General features: G+C 64.3%; 1 protein-coding gene across 3 annotated transcripts in view; it reads right to left on the reverse strand.

Moving 5' to 3' along the window:
• LOC128134593 (mitochondrial import inner membrane translocase subunit TIM16-like) overlaps window positions 1–13,209 on the reverse strand; it is a 42,105-nt gene extending 28,896 nt beyond the window's left edge. For 2 of the 3 annotated variants that reach the window (XM_052772483.1, XM_052772479.1), the window contains exons 1-7: window positions 13,093–13,209; window positions 9,432–9,528; window positions 9,055–9,129; window positions 7,218–7,288; window positions 6,654–6,837; window positions 5,957–6,033; window positions 4,771–4,821 (exon numbers count right to left, since the gene is read on the reverse strand). In XM_052772483.1, coding sequence (XP_052628443.1) covers window positions 4,771–4,821; window positions 5,957–6,033; window positions 6,654–6,837; window positions 7,218–7,288; window positions 9,055–9,129; window positions 9,432–9,528; window positions 13,093–13,152 — 615 coding nt within the window. In that variant the 5' untranslated portion in view covers window positions 13,153–13,209. Of the gene's footprint in view, window positions 1–4,770; window positions 4,824–5,956; window positions 6,034–6,653; window positions 6,838–7,217; window positions 7,289–9,054; window positions 9,130–9,431; window positions 9,529–13,092 lie in introns of those variants that run through there. The other variant, XM_052772480.1, reaches the window with a different exon arrangement.
• Between the last annotated feature and the right edge of the window lie 1,025 nt (window positions 13,210–14,234).

The following is a 14,234-nucleotide window of genomic DNA, read 5'->3' on the forward strand; positions in this document are numbered from 1 at the left end:
CAGCCACCCGCCCCGCAAGCCTTCCTCTGAGGCTGTTATCAAATCCCCAAACCACTTTTGCCCTCTTATGAGCCTGCCAGGAGCCCCAGGTCAGGCAGCAAGCTGGGGGGCTCCTGAAATGCCGTCCCAGAACCCCAGCCCCAGGTAAGCGAAGCGCCCACCTGTGCCCTCATGCCTGCACCCTGCCGAGCTGCCGAGGCCGTCCCCAGCAGGAGGGAAGGGCACCCAGCGAAGGCGAGCCGGTGCCCCCACGTGCCCGCATCCCTCTTGATGTCGCTGGCTCATCCCGAATCCTCCTCAACTTCCCCATGTCTGCCATACCAAGTGGCATTCCTGGGAAGGACGGCCGAGGGGGAAGCAGAGCAGAGGAAATATAAACAGTCCCGTGCAGCTACGCTGGGGAACAGAAGCATGAGAGCGCCGAGCGCGCAGGGCTATAAATAGGCAGCCCACAGCCAGGCCAACTTTTTCAAAGCTTCCCACGGTCTCCTTGGGAATGTGGGATGCTGCAGACCTTCCCCCAGCCCGGAGGAAGCTGCTGTCGAGGCTGGGAGTCAGGTACCCCCGGGGTGACCCCAGCGTGGGATACCGCGCCGATGGGGTTGGGGGGAGGAAGGCTAAAAATCTCTCTATGTCCTAATGCGCCTTTCCCCAACGAGCAGTCCCCAACCGGCCCTGGGCTGACAGCCGGATCCTGGGCAGAGGTGACACATCGGGGCCCGTGGGGTCCTGGCTGTGTGCACAGCCGGGTCACCCCAGCCTGGATCTCCACCTCGCCGCAGCATCGCCCTGCCTCCACAGCCACGCTGCCCGTGGACACCCTCTCCCTGCTGTACTCTCCCACCATGGCAGGGGCTGATGTGGCCCACGGGGTGGTGGCCACAGGTTGGGGGAGAAGCTAGAGTCCCTCTCCCGCCCCTGGGACCATGGGCAGGGGTGGGGCACCCCCAGCCTCAGGGGGACAGCACTGTCCTGCCCCGCACTGGGTGTGCTTGGAGGGCTGTGAGCCCCAGGGTGCTCCCAGGCATCGGCATGGCCCACGAGGTGGGGGGAGAAACCCACGGTGGGGACAAACCCACGGGGACACCCTCCCAGCTGTCCCCAGGCGCCCTCAGCCCCGGTCCCACTCATTAAAACAGAGCTCATTAAAACATGAGCAGGAGCGTGCGCTCGTCCTGCGCGCACGGCCGTTCCCTCGCCCCCAGTCCTGCTGAACCGCCGGCGAGGGAAGTTTCTCGTGAGAACGAAGCCGGTTCCTCTCCATCCCACACTGGCCGTGCTCGGCAGTGGCCCCGCAACCCGGCACTGGCGGCACCCGCCCCGGCCCCGTAATGGAAGCCAGGTGCCGGCCAGATGCGTGCAGCCCCTCGCCCAAGCGCGCGGCGTGCGGGGGTGGGATGCGGCCCATCGGCTCCGCACGCCGCTGGCCCGGAGCAATGCCGTGTCCGATGGACACGGCTCTGCCACACCAAGTTGGGGCAGCTTTCTGCTCCCATGAGCCACCTCCCTTCTTGCCAGCAGCGTCTCCAAGTGTTTTTGTTGCACACCCATCAGTCAATATTTTTGAGGATGCACCCCCAGCAGATGTATATTGATTGATGTATAAATGATATGCATGTACAGTCTGATATTTTCCCCTGCACCCCCACGGATTGCTATGTGCACCCCGCTTTGGAGAATACTGCTTTAGAGGACAGGCAAGACCCCAGCCCGCTGTGCGGGCAGGGTGCTGTGCGCCCATCTTGCCCCCACTAGCCCCAGGGAGAGAAGCCTGGGCACCCAGCCCAGGAACTTGCCAGGACCCAGAGGAGAGGATGGCTGGGGGAGTGGGCAAGCAGAGATGCCACCTTAGTACCCCCTGCCGTACCCAAATTGCTGCCCTGCACTGGTCCTGGTGACCCACCTGGGGCATCAGCCGGTGTATGGGCACCCTCCCAGTGCTCCGACCCCCTGCTCAGCACTGTCCCCTGTCCCCCCACCCCGGTGTCCCCAGCGGGACACGGGAGGGACGGCTTGTGGGGTTTACCCAGGCATTGCAGGGTGGGCAAGGGCAGGAGCAGCGAAGCACTGAGCCCCGGCAGAGCCGAAGCCACGAGGGAGAGGATGTGACTCGCTTCCAGTGAGAGGGTCAAGGCGAGGGGGGTGACCACCAGCACCCGTGGGAGGGGAGGGCAGGCTGAGGCCGGGGCAGTGTGGCCTTGGGAGGGGATAAGGCAGAGGACAGGACTCACGGGACCTCTCCAGAAGGAGAGCGGCACTTGGACCCAGACCCAGCCAGGCAGTGGGAGTGCGCCTGTACGGGGAGGCACGGCAGGACCCACTGCAGCAAAGAGCTGGTCCTGGCATCTCCTCTGCCAGTTTAGGGGCACTGAGGAGGCACGCCGAGCAGCAATGGGGTGCAAGCACAGTCCTAATGCTTGCAAAGGGCTGCTGCAGTTGCAGCTCCCTGCTCCAGCACAGATGCAGCAATGAGCGGCTGGAGGTCCAGCAGGATGAGGCCACTGCTCTCCCAAGGGAAATGATGGCCTTGGGTACGTACGAGCCACCCTGCAGGGTCAGACAGACCCTGGCCACGCCACTCTCGCTGTGTCACACGCTCCTACCCGCTGCCACAACGTGCTCAAAATAGCTGCCATGGACGTAACCAGGAATGGGGGGGCTCAGGCCCCTGCCGGGGGACAGCCGCAGGGAGTGGGCAGCCTGCTAGTCACCTTCCTCACCATCCATCCTTGGTCCCCAGCCCCTCGCGTGCTGCATCCACAAGACCTGAGAGCAGCATCGGGCATCACGGCACCATGGCGGCGACCCCTCCTCCCCGAGGTTCTTATTTTAGCTCCTTCTCATCCTTTTCCCCCTGCTCTAAAAAAAGGAACAGTTTAATGAGGCAGGCTCGGCAAATTAAGAAAACCACCCAGAGGAGCAGCCCTCTGCCGAGGCCAGCTTCGGCACCGTGTGCTGCAAAGGGACCGGGGTGAGCCAGGAGCCTGAGCCCTTTGCCTGCTGCGGAGGAAGCCCAGCCCGTGGTGCCGCAGGGGCCAGCCCAGCTGGAAAACCCATCGCACCGCTCACCTCGCTCACTGCTGCAAAAAAACAGGTGACTTCAAAGCCGGGAGCTCGCGAGGTGCTGGCACGGTACGGCGGCCCCAGCATCACCCGGTTTCGTAACCGCGCTGGCCCGGGGGAGAAGGAACCTTTCCAAATAACCCAGCCCTCCAGCAACCGGGGAAAAAAGAAAAAACAAAACACAGGAGTGTTATTCCTCTTGGCTAAGCAAGCCCTGTGCAAACTTCCAGAGGATTTATGGCATTTTAAAGTTTTCCCCTTCAGCACAGTACTTCTCCAAGACTAAACATCTTCATCAATTCTCAGCCGGCCGGGGTTAGGGCTGCGGCACGGCAATGCTCGGCTGCGGCAGCGAAGGTGCATATTTCTCTTGGCAAACCCCGAGCGCCGGCCCCGGGGCTGGATCAGACGGCAGTGGAGGGAAGTGAGCTGCCTGCTTTGAACAGCCACCATCATTCACACGTTATTTTTAATAGCTCAGCGAGACAGAGTCCACCCTCCCCAGGAGACTTGGCTCGAGCCCATCGTGCTCGCAGCTTTGTCGAAATGCCGTTATCCAAGTCGACAGGTCTGGCAGGGGGAGAAGCGGGGGGCAGGCAGGGAGGGGAGCAGCGCCTGGGGCCGTCGGTGGATAGGCGCAGGATGAATGTGGGAGCAGAGACTGGTACCTTGCAGCCACACCAAGTGGCACCCAGAGCAGGGGAGCATTGTGGGGGCCACTGTGCTGGGAGCACTTTGCCCTGGCTCAGTTGCACGTGGAACCGCTGGGTTTATATTTATATATGGTGGTGTTGTCTTTATAAGGCTGCCTGAAGGGTCAGAGCACTACTCGTACCTGCAAAAAGCACCCAGGGTCCTTATGGGAGCTCAGCGCCCAGGCTCTACCCAGGGGCAGCTGGCAGCAGGAGAGTCCCAGTGCAGTGTGGTGCTGGAGCACTGGCTCCCTCCAGTTGGTGCCTGGGGTTGCCACCATGCCCAGGCACGGGCACCGGAGGCCATCGGCTTCCCGAGCCCACGGGTACGCACGTGCCAGAGGCGGGAGAGGCGCAAGGAGTGGCAGAGCCCGCTGCAGCCATCTTGCCCTGCTCTCCGCCGCATCCCTCCCCTCCCAAAGGCTTCCAGCCCCTTCTGCAGTGAGGGACAGCAGCCGCTGGCAGCCAGAGCCCCCAAGCCACAGGAAGCCTCTAATAAGAGGCTGTTTAAACTCGACGTCAAGGCTTAAGTCCTCTACTTATTTCCTAATCGCTGTTATTTGCTGAGCTGTGCGGATCCAGCCTCCCAGCCCTCACCCTTGGCAGGTCCTCATCCCCAAGAGCCTTTTGCCCAGCTCCTGCACGGCGGTGCAGGGCCTGGGAGCCCACAGTCCCACCACAGCCCTTGTGTCCACGGGGCTCGGGATTGCTGCCTGCAGGGCTCGGGATTGCTGCCCGCAGGCAGACAGCCCCAGCAGCAGCGTGCCAGTGCACCAGGGGAGCTCGCCGGCCCTGGCGGGAGGGTAGGGATCCCCCGTGCCAAACTCCACTGGGGCCGAGGAGGAGGCAGCCCCATTCCCCCTGCCTTCAGCCCCTGCCACCAGCACCTCTCCCAAGCTGTGCCAGGGCTGGGACAGTTTGGGGCACAAAGCCCACTCCACAGCAGGCAGCAGGCCCCCCGGTCGGGCAGGGCTGCCTGCACCATGTTGCCCAGCACACCCAGGAGGGACAGTACCTGGGAGGCAGTCGGGCTGGCTCGGGGGTCAAAGATCCGCAGTTTCTTGTCCTGTAGAGATAAAAAGAAAACAGAGGAGGGTTAAGGACCCCAGGGCCAGCGGGATGTCAGCCTGTATTAGGCAGAAGGCTGAAGCGAGTAGCCCCCCTCCTTCCTGCTCATCACTCTCTTTCCTGCAGTGCCTGCCCTTATGGACGACTTGCACAGCATCCTCCAGGTCCTGCCCCACATCACAGGTAGGGGCACACCTCCAGGACCCCCCACAGCCTCACCAGGACCCCGACACCCTCAAAACTGCTCCCAGAGAAGGGGGGGGAGCCTCCAAAGTAGAGCCAGGGCTGGAGTCCGACCCTCGGATGTCATCCTGCCAGCGCTCCCCGGCATCCTGTGGGCAGGGGAGCGAGACCCCTCCTGCCTGGCACCCCATGGCCAAACAGGGCGTGGGATGCCCTTCCGAAAGGGCTGGCTGGGGTGCAAAGGCAGCAGGGAGATGCCCCGGTGCCAGCCTTGCTGCCGGGGTGCTATCTGGGGTGCGTACACTGTGCCGGCTAGACCCACATGGCACGGCACAGCGGTGCGGCGGGCCTTGGGGGGCCACACGGCACGGTTCGGGGGCTGACCCCCACCCCAGATGGCACGGCTTGGGGTTTTAGCCTCTGTGCTTAGCCTGCACGCTTGGTATGGGGCTCCAACTGCTCACTTAGCCCGCGCACTCAGTCTGCACGCTTGGCCGGCCTCCATGCTCCGTCCTGGGCCCACCTGCTCGCTCAGCCCGCACGCTTAGCCTCCACCCTCGGCACAGGGGGGCCGACTGCTCGCTCAGCCTGCAGGCTTGTTCTGCACGCTCACCCGGCCTCTATGCACGGCCCGGGGGCCCGGCAGCTCGCTTGGCCCGCACGCTTAGCCTCCGCGCTGGGCCTGCACGCTTAACGCAGAGGGGAGACCGCTGGCTCAGGCCGTACGCCTGCTCTGCCTGCACGCTTCAGCAGGGAGGCCCGCCCGCTCCGCCCGCCGGCCTCCACGCAGGGCCTGCGCACAACCCACGCGCTAGCGTGGCCGGCAGCGCGCGGGCAGCGAGCGGCAGGCGCCATCTAGCGCTCCCGTCCTCCTCGGCTCCGGCCCTGCTCGCTGACCCCATTTCTGCCCTTTTCTCCCCAAAATGGGGTCACCCTGTGTCCCTGCTCACCTTGCAGGATGTGCCGAGGAGGCGGCCGTCTCGCTTCCAGGCCAGGCTCTGCAGCTGGTCCTCGTGGGAGCCCAGGGCTGCGGGAGGAAAGCAGGCTCAGGACCGGGATCGGGCAGGGCTCCTCCCGCCGATGAGGCAGGCGTATGGGCAGGAGCCATCGCTTTCCCACCCGCGAGCCCCGCTTCCCGGGGGAAACGATCTGGTCTTTCTGAAGAGCCGGTGTTAGCCAGAGCAAGGGTCAGGACCCACCGGGACGCTGCCGTGTCCGTGCAGGGAGCATCCCCGCTCCGCTGACAGCTTGATCCGAAGGGCAGGAGCCCTGGGAAAGCCACGGGGCACTGACACCCCCGCGCTGCCGCCCAGCCTCCTCTCCTCATCGGGTTAGCTGCGGTCTGGGCACCCAGCACCTACGTCTACCCACGCACTGGGACACACAGGGAGAGGGACCTGTCACCCCAGGGGATCCTCAGCAAAGCTGCTACAGACAACCTGGGCAGTACAGGAGCCTTTTACACTGCTACATCAGCGGGCCCCTGCACACGCATGAGGGGCTGCGGTGCTCCCTGCCCAAAAAGCCACCCGTGCTGTCCGCTCAGTGACACCAAGGTCCAGACTTGAGCCTGTTGCTGGAGCCCAGGCACCAGCACGGTGGAGATACGTGTCACGGGCAGGAGCCGGCAGGCACGGCCATGCCTACCTGTTAGCGGCTGCTGCTGCGCCACGTCCCAGATGGTGACTCGCTTCCCTGCGCCACTGGCCAGGACGCCGTCTGCTGTGGGGTGGAACTGTAGCATGTCTACCGGACCCCCTCCGGGCCCCAGGGTCAGCCCCGCATTGCTGGGCATGTCCTGGCCACTTTCAGGCAGGCGCCACACCTTCACCTGCAGCCCCAGGAAGAGGTGGGTCAGGCCCCGGGCAGGCGAGCCAGACCTGGCTGGGTGCTGGCAGCGCTTGACCTGGGCTTGCCGCTTTTCCAGGCTTTGGTCCCTGAGGACACCAGGTGACCCCTCATCGCAGCTCGGTGCGATCAGAGCTGTGGGCATCCCAGGTGGGAGAGGGCTGATCCGTGGCTGACACCATCTGCCTTGTCCCCCACAACCTGGGTACGTCCCACACCGCTCCCCACGGCTGGCACCCTCCTCCCCAGGATCCTCTTATTCCCATCGCTCTGGTTCCATCTCCCTTGGGCGCTACAGTGAATCCCAGAGACACGCTGGGGGACACAGGGTGCCCCTTGGGACACCTGGCACCGACCACTCACCATCTCGTCAGCAGAGCCCGTAGCCAGCAGGAGCTGGTCGAAGGGTGAGAAGTCAAAGTCCGTCACCACATCTGGAAGGAGAAGGGCAGAGGTTCGTCCTCACCTTACCCCTGCAGACAGTGTGTCTGCCTGCCTTTGCTCTTCCCCAGCCTGACTCTTTTCATACACGCACATGTGCAGGCAGGCACGGGCAGCTGGGGTCAGATCCAGCCCCACCGAGGCATTTTGGAGCAGCTCAGCTTTGCTGCGAAAGCCTGAGCCCCTCCACCCTGCCCGTCAGGGTCTCGCACCCTTTTGGCGGGTCACGAGAGCCCTGAAAGGTAGCAACTGTGCAATTGCATCTCCCCGTCTGACCCACCGCCACCCAGGTTTGGCTTTGATTTCAGGACAGACATCCCCAGGAGGCACAGGGAAAAGCATGAACAGCACAAGGGCATCTGTGCCGGCCCGGATGCCGGCAAGCAAGGCCGTGGCCAGCTGGGGCTGTGCTGGTAACAAGGCTCCCTTTGTAACGCCCCGGCTCGGCGCGCCGGCGGCAGGGACGCTCCTCGCGGCTCCGGCAGCAGGGCCTTGCGGGAGGAAGGCTGGCACCGACAGCAGCAGCCCCTCAGATGCATTTGGCACGCTTGGGAAAGTAGGTCACTGTGTACTTTTCTGCTTTCAGGAGGCTGCAGAGAGACAGGCCCAGGAGGCACGAAAAAGCGAGCAGCTCACTCTTGCATTTGCCCCAGGACGAGAGAAAAATCCCTTCCCCGCTTTGGAGGCGTTGCTCTGGCACAGCTGGCTTCAAAGGACTCGTGCTAAATCTCATTAAGAAGCCGTTAATGTTGTGCTGGCTCCCCGTGCACCCCTCCAGCGCTCCCCTGGGAGCAGCGGAGCTCGCTGGCCTGCTTGCGAGCACGGTGCAGCTCCCTGTGCCCAGCCCTGCACCACTGTGGCAGGGACCGAGCCGGGCGGAGGCAGCACAGGCTGGGCACGCTGCGCAGTCCTGCAGTGATGCCAAGGCACCGCACGCAGGAAGGCAGCGCTGGGACCGGCTCCTGTCTTGCTGCTCTGATGCAATTTTGGGGAGAAAATGGGTGGTCAGTGCCCCCTGGGCTGGCACTGCTGCTCCAACACCAGGGGAGGGGTACCCTGAGGTCCCCACCACTCTTTCCCCGTGCCCGGGCAGGAGGCAGAGCCCTCCGCCTCCACGGCGCACGGTCCTCTGCCAGCGGCAACGCTGCCAGACGCCTCTTCCCCTGCAGCACTCGCTCTGCCCACATCAGAGCTGCTCAGGGCCATGTGGCCACCGGTCCGGCCTGTTCCTCCAGGTTGCTGGAGCCGGGTATACCCGCAGTGATGCCGTCCCCAGCTCCAGTGCCAGCCCGGCGCTGGGTGTACTGGGAACTTCAGGGTGTGCAATGAGTAACTTGGGAAGGGTGTGCTAGAGGAAGAGCGTGAGCAAGAGCTACGTGTCCAGACCTCACTGCAGCTGGAGAGATGAAGTGGATCAATTCAGCTCCTTATCAAAAGCCCAGCCTGGCAGAGCCCCACATGGTCAGGGTGGCTGCAGTCGGCTTGTGCCTCGCACACAAGTGAGACTTGTCAGGGTCACCCTGCCCATGGGTGATGGTCCCTGGGGACTCCAGTGTCTCCCCTAGCCCCTCCCCTGGGAGACAGCCCAACACAGCATCCCAGGCCAGGACTCAGCACCTGAGCCCCTCCGCACAGCCCACGCAGAGCCAAACACCTCCTGCAAAGGTGGGAGGTGGTACCCGACTCCTTGGTGCCCCGGTGCAGAGCGTGGCAGAGGCACGGGACAAACCAGACTGGGGCTAGTAGACACCCAGCTCACCTGAGTGGCAGCAGAGCTGAGACACGGTCCTCTTGCCTCCATCCTTGCACTCCAGCGGCACGATGCCCAGCACACCTGCAAGAGAGGACACAGAAGCAGGTCACCAGCTGCCCGCCAGCCTGCCCATAGCCCACAAGACGCTCCCAGGAACCCCCACAGTCTGGAATACAGCGGGGGGACACCCAGCTTTGCAATGCAAGCCAAGAGGTGTGGGACTGTCAGCACCTTTGGGGGAACTTGGGGAAAGCCTCCTCCACTCGCCCTCATGCCTCCTGGGGTCCGTGGGGCTGACCCACCACCCAGCTCCGCAGGGCCCACAGGGGTAAATCCATCCCACCCCCCCAGCCATGCTCAGCACCTCTTCCCTTGCGTCTCACCTGCCGCCTCGGCATTGAACGCTATCCAGCGGCAGCTGGCCTTCACGTGGTTCCCACAGGATGTGATGGAGCCCGCTCGGATACCCCCGATCCAGGCCTGGGATGGAGAGGGAAAACCCCCGTCAGGAGACAACTCTGTTTTGGAGGGGCCCGATGCCGTGGCTGGAGCACGGCTGGAGGGGAGACAATGAAGCATTGGCACAGCATCGCTAGAGACCCTCAAGCCCAACAGAGCTCCCACGCCGATGGGCCTGGTACTACCTGGAGGCTGCTGATACCAACGGGATCATGCCAGAGGCACATTTGCAGGGCCCTGTCCTCTGGGAGGGCCGGGGTAACGTGGCTGCTCATGCTCCCTGCTTAAAAGCGCAGCCCCTCACCGGGGCTGGAGGCTTTGGGGCCAGCTTTACCAGGAACAGGAGTCAGGAGCATCCCAGCTCCCAGCGCCGTCTCTCCCCAAAACTGTCCCAGCCCTGGGCTCTCCTGCGGTGGGAAGGGCTCAGAGGACTTTGCGATAAACTGATGTCAGGGAATTTGGGATGGGACAAAGGCTCTCGGGCTGTGAAGAACCATGGGGTCAGACTGTGGCTGACCAAGGCAGATAAACGCCTCCAGCAGCATGCTTCCCGCATGGACATGCAGCCAAGGAACTTCATTACAGCTCCAAAACCAAAATCCTGCTTTGCAGTGTTTCCCACTACTACTCCATGGCCGAGCACTGCACCTGTGGGGGCACTGGGATGCCCAGGCATGAGCCTGACCTGCTCCAGGTGACACAGACACTCGACCTCAAGTGGCCATCAGGACCAGGAGCTCTCCGGCACACCCAGGGCCAAGTCCAACCCTCAAGCAAAGGCAACAGCTGGTGTTTTATGGCTGCCACCATGCCTGTACGCCCACTGGCAGCCACCAGCATCACAGAGAGCTGCAGCAGGTGTCCGGAGTGGTGGATACCCCACAAGCAGGGCAAAGCCCTTTGCAGGGAAGGGATCTGCGTATGCGGCCCCAAAAGGACTGAGCCCTGGGTTTCCTCTCCTTGCACGGCTTCCTTTTGAGGCCTGACAGAGAGCAGCGGTGCCTGCAGCACTTCCTCTCGTCCTTGTCACAGCAGCCTGCTCGGTGGCAGACCTGTTAACCCTTCTCCTGCCAAAGGGAGGTTCCTCTCCCTGCACCCAGTGGGTGGGCAGGGGGCTGCAGCGGGGATGGGGAGCAGGTACGAAGCATGAGCAAGACCCAGGAGGAAGGGTTCCACAATCTGTGTCCCATCACCTTGCACTGGTCCTGCAGTGATGGGGGATACCAGCTACGTCTGGCTCCCAGCATCCGGGAGTACTGCAATTTTTCGCAGAGGGACTGCTGAGCTGGTCCATCCTGGCCCCGCAACGTCCCTGCACACAGGCAGGAGCCCTCGGGGAAATGATCCTTCCCACAGTGTGCCAGGGCAGCTGGTAAAGCATATGGTACCATCCTGGCTACGTCCCTAAAACAAACCACAAGCTTTCAGGGCACCTCTGCCAGCAGAGCCCTGCAGACGCTGCCTGACAGGGAGAAGCGACTCAGATGTGATCCTTCATGTTTACACTGCGCTTCCTGATCCGGCCAGGTCAAGTGTCTGCCTTCGCCTCCGTAAACAAGCTGCTCTGCTCAGCTGGGGACACGAACAGTGTTTCCCACTGTGACACCCGAGATGGGTTCGGAGACGAGATGTCCACCTCCCACCCCCTGCCCCGCAGAGCTGGGTGACGTGGCCTCGCTTCCCAGGGACACGTTTCACTCCTGGATGGGAAATGTCTTTCGGAAAGGCCACCTCCCATGTGCCGAGCCCGGTGCAGGCTGCCAGAGGCAGAGCAGACACCTCCCTGCACACCAGGGCGAGAGCACACCATCCCTCAGCGTCCTGCAGAGCTCGCCCACCATGGGAACCGACACCAGGGCAGTCAATGTCCCTGGCATTGGGTCCCTGGCAGGGATGTCCCTGCCTAGAGAATGCCATAACCCCCCCCATGGCCAGGCGTCCCAGCACCCACACCGCACAGACATGCACGCTCTCTGGGCCGGCCATTAGCAGCAGCTAATCTGCGCCCTGAGGTTCACAGCTGAACAGTTAGCCGTCCGAGATTTCGTCGACCTGCCATCTGCTCTGCAGACACACCGAGGCTGGCACGCCGCAGGGATGGTGGGATACTTGAGGGCAGGTGCAATGGCAGCAGCCACCACGTCCCCTCCTACAGCTGAAGCTCAGGAGGATGTTTCAGGCACTCGCCGGGTCTGCAGAGGCATACAAGCACAGGACGGGCCAGCCTGGCACAAGGACAGCTTAGCTGAGAAGTTATGGGGAAGGCGAGTGCTGACGTCCAAGGGCTGGGAGATGAACATTTTGGTGGCCCTGGGGACCCCCAAATTCTTTTCAAAGGCAACAAGACACAGTGATTTTTAGCAGCATCACCCATCCAGCCTGAGCCCTCTGCTTCTGGCCACATGGCCTATGCTGAAGCGTACCAGCTTCCCACACCTGCATGCCACCCCAGCACAACTGGCTACCACACAACTGGCCCACATTGTCCCTTCCCCACATGGGACCATCCCCGGCAGGGTCTCTGCTCCAGCTGTGCCAGCTCCTGTCTGCCCCATGGGCTGGGAGCCACCCAGGCACGATCCCACCACCCACCTCCACCACGGCAGAGCAGCAGCAGCCTTGCTCATGGCCATGGTACTGCAGAGATGCCGGGCAAAGGGTGTCCGGCTCGGGGAGCCCCTGGAAGGGCTATGTGTCCTGATAATGCTCCCCGATGTGGCTCATCCAGCACAACCCATCCCTGACCCAGTAATCTCTTCATGAGACAAGATGGATCATGATGCTCAGCACGGTTGGGGCTGGTTATTCGTGGGGCAGAGACCGGAGCTGGGCACCACGTGGCTCTGTGCAGCCCAGCGAGACCCACCAGACCTGCCTGATCTCGGTGGTGCCGAGCTCCGCAGCTCGCAGGCAGGGTGACGGAGCTCAGCACCATCCCACGGGGCCCCAGCGCTTCCTCTTTGCCTGTGGAAGCGGGGTGGCAGAAGCGGGGCCCAGCGTTTCATGCTCAGGGTGCACGCTTCCCTGGCCGGCACGGGCAACCCAGCGCTGCCTGGGGAGGGCTGAGCACGGGCCAGGTACCGAGCCGAGCTGGGACGGCGGGCAGCGCAAACAGGGGGCCAACCGCCTGTGCCAGCCGTGCCCAGCCGGGGCCTGGCAGCAGGAGGGGCACAGCCCGGCTCCCTGCTGCCACGGGATGGGTACCCCAAACCAGCGGCACTGGCTGCACCGGAGCAGCTCCCATCCCAGGTTGGGGTGGGGGGTCTGCACCGCCCCGGGAAGGGCTGGGGTTCCCCGCCGGCACCCAGCTGCAGAGCACCCTGTGACAGGCTGTCGGGGCGGGAAGCGGTGGGTGGCAAGGAGGGGCCGCCTGGGCGACGCTGCCGTACCGTGACCGGGCAGCGGGTGGGGTACCCGGGTACGACCCCGCCATACCGGCGGTGCAGCAGCAGCGGGACCCGGAGCCGCGCCTTACCGGGGCCGCCCCGCCCCCGCCCGCCGGGAGCCCCGGCCCCGCCGGCCCCGCCGGCCCCGCCGCCCCCGCACCCCGGTACCGGACGGCGGGGAGCGTCCCGCGGCGCTCACCTCCCTGCGGGGCAGCCGGGCCTCGGTGTGCCGGAACTTGGACGCCTTGAAACGGTTCATGATGCCCCGGCCGCGCCGCACCGCACCGAGCCGAGCCGAGCCGAGCCGAGCCGAGCCGAGCCGAGCCGTGCCCAGCCGCGCCGCTCCGCTCCGCTCCGCCCGCCTCGGGGCCGGCGCCGGTCCCGCCCCGGGACACGCCCTTGTTCTTTAGCCCCGGCCCTCCGCACTGGACACGCCCCCTCCCCCCCCCGTGTGTCCCGTGTCCCCGGCTGTCCCCAGCGCAGGGACGTGCCCGCCCCAGCGAGGGCACCGTGAGCGGGGCAGAGACCTCCCCCCCCCCGGCTCGCCGGGACACTCCTCAGAGGCCCCCGCCCTTGGGGCTGACCCCCGGCGTAGGAGCCACCTCGGGGGCGACCATCCCCGGGGGGGGGGTGCAGCCCCCTTCCCTGCCTCCCACAGAGACTCGGGGTCGCCAGACCGACAGCTGCCCACCCACGGGCAATGGGGGCTGCGATCCCCCACTGTCACCCAAATGTCCCACCGGAGACAAGGGCAGCTGTTCCTTCGGGCTCTGGGCAGAGAGGATGGGGACAGTGGGGCAGCAGGGGCTTTCCAGTCCCGTGGGCTCAGTGTCCTCGTCCCCTCCGCGGCCTGGCAGCTGGCAGCGAACAGAAACCTTTGTGTACAGACAGCTGCCAGGGAAGGGAAGGGAAATGAAGAGAGGGCCAGATCCGAGCCCACCGAGCCCTCCGGGCCTGGCCGCAGCGTCACCCATGCCCGGCGGAGGCCACGTCTCCTTCCCCGCCGCCTGGGGTTGCGACACTCGCGTGTGGCAGAGCGAGAGCAGACGGGATCTGACACGTCCCCCTTGCCACTCAGCCTTGCCGCCACGTCCTCCCACGTGCCACAGAGCCGAACCTCTCTGCCAATGCGTGTTTCGAAGCGCCAGCCCCGGTAACGAAGGCAGGGGAGAAAAGCGCTCGCCACGAATTACCCTCCTCTCTAGAGAGAAGCTCCTGCCCTCGCGCAGGTGCTGCATTCGCGCGGCCGTTCTGGCTCTAGAAAAGCCTTTATTTCAGTTCTCCGACTGTCTTTCACCCACCGAGACGGGAGAAGAGCCCTCGGGAGGGAGCAGGGCACCC

Source organism: Harpia harpyja, chromosome 21 (assembly GCF_026419915.1).
Source record: "Harpia harpyja isolate bHarHar1 chromosome 21, bHarHar1 primary haplotype, whole genome shotgun sequence".
Lineage (NCBI taxonomy): Eukaryota > Metazoa > Chordata > Aves > Accipitriformes > Accipitridae > Harpia > Harpia harpyja.